This window comes from Triticum dicoccoides, chromosome 1A (assembly GCF_002162155.2).
Source record: "Triticum dicoccoides isolate Atlit2015 ecotype Zavitan chromosome 1A, WEW_v2.0, whole genome shotgun sequence".
NCBI lineage: Eukaryota > Viridiplantae > Streptophyta > Magnoliopsida > Poales > Poaceae > Triticum > Triticum dicoccoides.
Window position 1 is genome coordinate 398,447,243 of NC_041380.1, and position 7,425 is coordinate 398,454,667.

The 7,425-nt window shown below is 45.6% G+C and overlaps 1 protein-coding gene, 1 non-coding gene and 1 pseudogene across 2 annotated transcripts; 1 reads left to right on the top strand and 2 right to left on the bottom strand.

Moving 5' to 3' along the window:
- Nucleotides 1-1,586: 1,586 nt before the first annotated feature.
- Nucleotides 1,587-4,114, bottom strand: LOC119275678 (peptide methionine sulfoxide reductase A4, chloroplastic-like). Its single transcript, XM_037556573.1, has 2 exons — nt 3,464-4,114; nt 1,587-2,108 (listed from the first exon to the last, which is right to left on the bottom strand). Exons 1-2 carry the CDS (start codon nt 3,995-3,997, stop codon nt 1,857-1,859), a joined length of 786 nt encoding a protein of 261 aa, XP_037412470.1. The 5' UTR covers nt 3,998-4,114; the 3' UTR covers nt 1,587-1,856.
- TRNAS-GCU lies at nt 3,141-3,222 on the top strand. Its single transcript has one exon. It is a non-coding gene; the product is annotated as a tRNA-Ser (tRNA).
- Nucleotides 4,115-5,238: 1,124 nt separating the features above from the next.
- The window catches only part of LOC119275687, a 5,824-nt pseudogene continuing 3,637 nt past the window's right edge, over nt 5,239-7,425 (bottom strand).

Genomic DNA, 7,425 nt, shown 5'->3' on the forward strand with positions numbered 1-7,425 from the left:
GTGGGGGGAGGATTCTATATAACTTCATGTACATCCTTATTAAAGTCTTAATCATTTCTTTGAAATTACCTTGGTTCTTGGAATCCTCAGATTCATCATTTCATCTAAAGGGACATGCTTGGAACATTAACACATTGTGTATTAAGAAATTCTAATGTTTGAAATTAAATAATTCTTGCTTACATCAATGGAAGTATTTAGCCTTAGTCTTGCATCAAGAACCATCTTCTTAGTTTGCTTTTTAATCACCTAGCCAACATGATTCATTCTATTTTTCAAGTTTTCAAAACACCGAGCTGCAAAATTGTGAGCCAAGTTGGGAGTAGTGCCCATATGTGTGAGGAAAGCACATTCTTTTCCATTGTTAACCTTCTTCCACTTATCAAATACTTTGACCATGGATGTGTGTGAACCACACTTTCTAATTGGCTTCTTCAAAAAGAGAAAACAAGGCAAGCAATAGGCACAATTTGTTAGGGGTGAATATTCCAACCAGAAAAAGTTTGTGAAGCAATCACTATGGAATAGCCGAGAACCAGCCCCTGTCCCAGTAAAGTTATACTCATGTGGTTGTAAGGCCGGTTGATAAGACCATTTAGTCGATATATAAAAACACCTAGCAGCACCATGCTCATCAGGAGGAAGTTGCCAAATTTGAAGACGTCTCCCAGGCTCTCGGTCATAACCTGTAGTTAAAATTGTAGCTTGTTCCGTCTCTCGCATGGGAACATCATGATCAGTTTGAGCATTACCTTCAATACGATTAGGCTGGTTTTGTTCGCTAGGTTGCACATCGTTTGTAGTAGAATCAATGTTCCGATAGTTGAGAGCTTGAACCAACTGGTTTGCAAAATTTATGAACGGATTCTCTCTTCCACTTCATGCCTACACAAGCACGAATAAATAATTGGAAATGTTATAAGTGATGATTAACACCTATAGTTTGTATGATTATACTTCTATAATTTTTAAAGGCATGTACTAATCTATGTGAAAATAAATTACCTTTTCCTCTTGTGTTGTTGCCGCTCATCAAATGTGTCCTTGGATCGGCACCTGCCTGCCTCGGCATTCCCTTCCCAACTTACCTTCTCCACTTCTGATCTTGGAGGCTGAAGCCTGGAGTCCTGGAGCGATATGATCGCTGCTGCCTGCGGAGATGAGGAGGCGAACGAACTGTCATATGTCGTAGAGATTAGCGATCCGATATGTGCGTCAGCGTGTGGCTACCTGTGGTGCATGGCAGGGGCTCCTCCGCTTGTGAAGTAAAAATCTAGTATAAGATAACTGTGTAGTGTTCGGGCGTACACATGACTAGTTGGATAGGGTTTGGGCATTGCCAAAAATATGCCCATGCCCTAACCATACGGATCGAATCGAGTACCCATGGTAATATTGTCATCCTTCAGTTATGAACAAACTGCGTTGTAACTACTTCCTCGTCTTGAATTACTTGTCGCGGGAATTATTGTATCTAGGCATATTTTTAGTTCTAAATACATCCATTTCTATCTATTTCACCCATTTATGTGACAAGTAATTTGAGACAGAGGGTCTAACCAGGCCTGCTAACTCTGATAACACCATTTTTGTAATTAAAATGAACTTTATTACTCAGGCCATAATTTATCCTAAGTACGATGGCAATTCAACACTAAATTACAATGGTAATTCAACACTAATAAGGTATAATGGTAATAACTTTCTTCTCTCTTACAATCCTTGCATTTAGGTAACAGCACAAGCTAGGAAAACTGTAGTGAAATTCAGCTGACATCCACCATTATTCAGGCAGCATTCTTGACTATAACATTGCTGCTTGTGTGCTTCCATGCTGGTCAGGTCACCAGGCTCGTTCATCCGTAGCAGCGGATGGGGTCGTTGCAGCCCTTCTCCGTGGACTGTTTGAAGCCAAAGCGACCGCCCTTCGCAAGGTACTGCTGGTGGTACTCCTCCGCCCTGTAGAACCTCTTCGCGGGGAGGATCTCAGTGACTATCTTCCGGTTCTGAACCTTCTGCTGCTTCTCCATAGACTCGAGCGCCGCCTTCTCCTGCTCCGATGTGTAGTAGTAGATCCCTGACCTGTACTGGGTTCCGACATCGCCCCCCTGCGTGCACACATTTCAGAAATTTATGTGATCAGAAACACAAGTAATGAACATTTAAGAAAAGGAACTGATTGTGTTGCCGTTTGTCGGAAACAGGGCCTCTTTGATTAGTAGAATTCCAAAAACGCAGGAATTGAAAAAAACATACGATTGTGATGTCGTGCCCATTTGAATCCTACATGATTTTAGTTGTTTGATAGCATCACAGTAAGAACAAAGGACTCTTACCAAGAGGTTTGTGAGTGGATGCTAAATTTCCTATGGAATGTAGTTCAAAGGAATTCTTAGGAAAAATTCCTGGGATTCAAACCTATGAATCAAACCACCAACGTAGGAAAAATCCTAAGGATTCCAATCCTCTAAATTTCCTAGGAAAATCCTTTGAACCAAAGAGGCCCCGAGAAATGGGCTTGTACAAATATGCATAAGCAAGTTCCATTGCTCGCAATCAAATGAGCTTGAGGATATTATTCAGAGATTCAAGTAAGTTCACATCAGAGGTTGAAAAGCTTCTGTAGTATAGTTCAAAAGGCTAAGAGCTAGTTTGAAATATCAGTTAACAAAGGGCACCAACAGGTATAATGACTGACCCCAACAGGTATAATGGATTCTGCAGCTGAGCCTTACGGCCAAGATTACCACCACTCTCATAACACTGATTAGCTTAACACAAAACTGCACAAATGCCAATATCGCTGCGGTACTAACCGCTGAAGAGTGTTTAGCTAGATAGTTCCTCTGAAAAAAAGTCAGGAACACTGCCGGTGGCCAGTGCTATGCCTATTCCGCGCAAAATGTAAAGGGAAGCAACAGGTTTGCAGACCTCTATACACACAATCGCAGGATGTACACATCAAATGCCCAAGTGCTACTACTCTCGAGGCATGCTTAGCTCGCTGCCCGATTCACAGTTGTAGGCTGACACTCTGTATATAGGGTTGCCTAAATCCGTTAAGGGTCAGTAATGTTTGTACGGTGCATATTTAAGTTCACACCCTGCTGTGTAGAACCGACGACAGAAAGAACATAAGCGTCGCTTTGGCCGAGTGGTTAAGGCGTGTGCCTGCTAAGTACATGGGGTTTCCCCGCGAGAGTTCGAATCTCTCAGGCGACGATTTTTTTTCCTCCTATTTTTGTTTGTCAATTTTGCAATAAATTGTTTCTGTCTAGAGAACTAATTAAGCAATTTTCCCAAAAAATTGTCAAGATATTTTCTCAGTAATAAATTTGTAATGTCCAGAAAATTTTCCCCAATCCTGAAACTCCGTATCCACACACTCCAAGCCACAGAAAAGGAATCAAAAGCAAAATTGAGGGGATCAGCAATCAGGCTGTGTGGCCGAATGGCGACGGACCTGGCGATTGGGCGTGGTCGGGTCGTGGCGCGCCCAGAAGGTGTCGAGGAGGTCGTCGTACTTGCAGGCGGCGGGGTCGTACTGGACGCGGACGACCTCGTTGTGGCCGGTGGCGCCGGTGCAGACGTCCTCGTAGGTGGGGTCATGAAAGGCGCCCTGGCTGTAGCCGACCTCGGTGCGGGTGACCCCGGGCACGCGCTGGAACACCAGCTCCACGCCCCAGAAGCAGCCGGCCCCGAACTGCGCGAACTCGCACCCGGGCGCCGGCTTGTCCTCGTCGGGCCCCTGCGCCAGCGCCGCCGACGCCTCCGACGCGCGCGGGCTTCCCCCGCCCCCCAGCCCCAGCTTCCCGAGCCAGCTCATCGCCGCGAACCCGCCGCCGGTGGTGGTGCCCCGCGGCGCGGTTTGGGGAGCGGGGGCGAGGAACCGACGGTGGTGGTGGGAGGTCGGACGGAGGGCGGCGCCGCCGAGGCGGGAGGCGAGGCGGAGCGGGGAGGAGGAGAGGGAGGCGGGTGAGGTGAGGAGGGGAGGCATCGGGGCTTTCTCCTTGCCTTTGCCTTTTGTGGCGGCGTGGCCCGGATGCTTCGTCGGCTCAGTCAGTCCCGGTTGCGTTTGCGTTGCGTCGCTTCGGCTGGTTGGTTGCTGCTCTTTTCTTTTCTCGACGTCCTCCCTCGCTGCCTTGTTGATGATGGAGTCCTGCTTGCCGGGCCGGGTTTGCGGGTTTCATCACCCGTTAAATCGTAAATCTTTTTTTTTAGCGAATCAACCTGTGGTTGAGTTGGTTAGGTGAACAGTGGTATTCCTAACCCATCAGGGTTCAAATGCTGGTGCTCGCATTATTCTTGGATTTATTTCATCGCCTGTTTCAGAACAAACGAAAAATTCGCATAAACTGGCTCACTTCCACCACGATAAAAGGGTGAATTTCACTGAACACGAAGCTGTAAAAGTCATCGTCGGGTTGCATCGCAACACATCACATCACATTTAGTAGTGACTTGTGCATCTCAACCTATTTCTCATTGTAACTTCCGGGCTCTGACGGTCTTCTTCTTTATTGAATGAAACCTAGTGCTCGCTACTGTTCGTCAAAAGCATCACATTCAGTCATAAAACAACACCCGGACAGCGATGAGTCCGATTTCCGTCACTGTCTACTGGGTATGAAATCTGCAGGCACCATGGATGATGAAAGAACAAAATCGCAGACGAGTGGCGAACCGTCGAGGGTTTTGACCGGGTACGCGCAAGCAGTTTCGTCCGGGGCAAGGGTTTCTTGTGGATAAGGAGATGAGAGGATCATGCGATGCGGGTATGCGAAGGCGTTGTTGGACACGTAGTCACCGAGGAAACAGAGGCTGAAACCTGCAATCCTGTACACCGCCGCTGGTCGTGGATTGGATGGCAAGGCAAGACTTTCCTGTGATCAGATGAGGCTCCACGTATGCTGTGTTATGCCAGGCGAAAACAGTTGTGCTCTACCTATTTCTGAAGAAATTCTATCTGTTTGCATTTTTCTATTGAAGAACGAAACGACTTTTTTCTCATGCCGGAAGCACCGGTTGCATCTTTGAATCCTGTAACGACCACCGGTCAACAAAACCACACATTCTAAGCTCTTTGTTACTCCCTCTGTAACAAGCATACTACTTTTAATAACACGAGGAGTACCAGGCAGACCGAGAAAATGTGTTTCAAGCATGAAATTTTCGTTAAAACCTGCTAAATTTCCATAGTAACAAGAGGAACTCCATACGTAAATCAGGCAATAGCACTTTATAATAACAACCTTCTCAGCACACACGAACATTAGAGCATTAATTATTACATTCTTTAAGTACAGCATTTACAGCAGTAATAAACAGATAAACAAGCTATTGGCACACAGCCACACACGACACGTCAGTTGCCAGTTTCAGCTTAAGCTTACTCAGGTCAAAACAGGTCAAGTAAGGTTGGAAACGAGTGCTACAACTCGTTGGCGTTAACCATGGCATCTCGAGGCAAGCATGGACAGCGAGAAGCTGATGCTGACCTACTCCTAAGCGCATTCTTCTTGAGGCTTTCACGGCACGGGGCCAAAAACTCATGCGACAGAGCGTCCTCCGACGTGATCCTGCACCTGGGGTTAACCGCCAGGCACTTGTCCACGAGATCGAACAGCGAGTCAGGGACCTGCTCCAGGAGCTCCGGCCTGCGGGCGTTGGCCATGCACCACTCCCTGAGATCCACCGACTGAAGCAATTTGACATCAAATAGCTCCTGGAAGACAAAGGCAGAATTACTGATTCAGTGATCAATTCATAGGGTGTCAATGTGTCGATCAGTTGACCTTGCGTACCTCTGGGTACGAGGACTCGCAGTTGTGCAGTTTTGCTACTTCCCATAATTCTTCGTTGCCTCTGATCTTCGCTATTTCTTTCATGTTCCTGTTGTTCAACATATGCCACGAGGTTAGCGTGCTCTTTAACTCAGGGAAGCAAAGCTTTGAAAATGAGCCAGCTAACTCACTGTTCAGGATCTCCGCCGAAAGGTGCCTTGCCGATTATGAAGTACAGGAGTGTCACCCCAGCCGACCAGACATCAACTTTGCAACTCTGATGAGAAGATCTCAAAAGAACCTGAAGGAAAAAACAGCCATTCAATATGTGGCACCTCGAAGCCGAAAAACTCTCAGGTAGGAACTACATCAAACCTCTGGAGCTCGGAATCCTTTAGTTCCAACACATGGACCTTCTCTTCGCTGCTTTCCATTTCCTGCAAGAACCAATTAGTTAGATCACTCAACACCTGAGGTCACTGGATTCAATGCACAAGGTCTAACACTGTTCAATGGAAAAGCATACCTTTGCTGTTAATCGTCCCAGAACCAGGAACAGCATTACCATCACAACGCAGGGGCATTGGAGTGAGTACAAATAACTTCCGATCCACACTACCCACAGGAGCAGCAACCCTCTTCCTTTGGGAAACTGGAGCTGCCGGTATATTTTGTTTGGGACTGTCCATTGCCTCCTGCAAGAAGCTCATTAATTCCTTCCGCCCTCTGTAAGGCATTGGCTGCTTTAACCTGTCTAATGGTGTTTTCGCGCTTGTAGGATCCTTGGCCGAGGTTACACCAGATCCATCAGCAGGTTGGCTACCATGCCTACTTTTATTGTCAATCCTAGGATCACTGCCCACAGGGATTTTATTTGATCTTTTCCTCTTGGGCCCAAGAGGTTGTTTTGAGTCGGCTGCTGCTTCTTTGGCATGAATCACTAGAGAAGATTTCAACGAAGATTGAGATGCGGTATCCTTCCCACATGACATTGTCTCAGATTTACCTGATCAACAAAAGTCATATCTCAGTCTGCAGTCACGCACGACATACAACAATTTAAACAACTAGAAATTCATTGAATAAGAATTCATGTAATCCTACCTAGGTAACAAAAACTTCTAATGAATCAGAGACTGACACCACTACACTGACTTATTCATTGTTGAATCTTTTTGTTGGCTCTGTTTCATAGTGATTTCTAACAACGATTAGCAAAGGTGGCATGGAGCGGACCATGGTGAAAAACTTCTCATGACACCTTTCAAACTAATATTTTTTAAGTAGCTTTTCACTCAGGTATCTTGTGCCATCATTTGGTTGCTCAAGCTAATGACTTTTCAGAACCATTGCCAGGAGAATGCTTTTACAAAAATACAGTGACGCGGCTTAATGGTTCTAATTTTGGACAAGTACTGAAGATGTTTGTGTTTCATTTGATTCAAATCTTTTTATGACAAACAAGTATATCCCAAAGTGAAAAAGGCTCAAAGCGCTGTAGCATGGAGGAAAATGTTGTTAGATATAAATACATTTGGTGTGGAGAATCCTAAATAGGGATGAGCAAAAACAATCAATGGTTTAAGTACAGCACAAAATAAACAGTAATTCAATATTAGAAGGTGAACTTACTGTTTTTCAA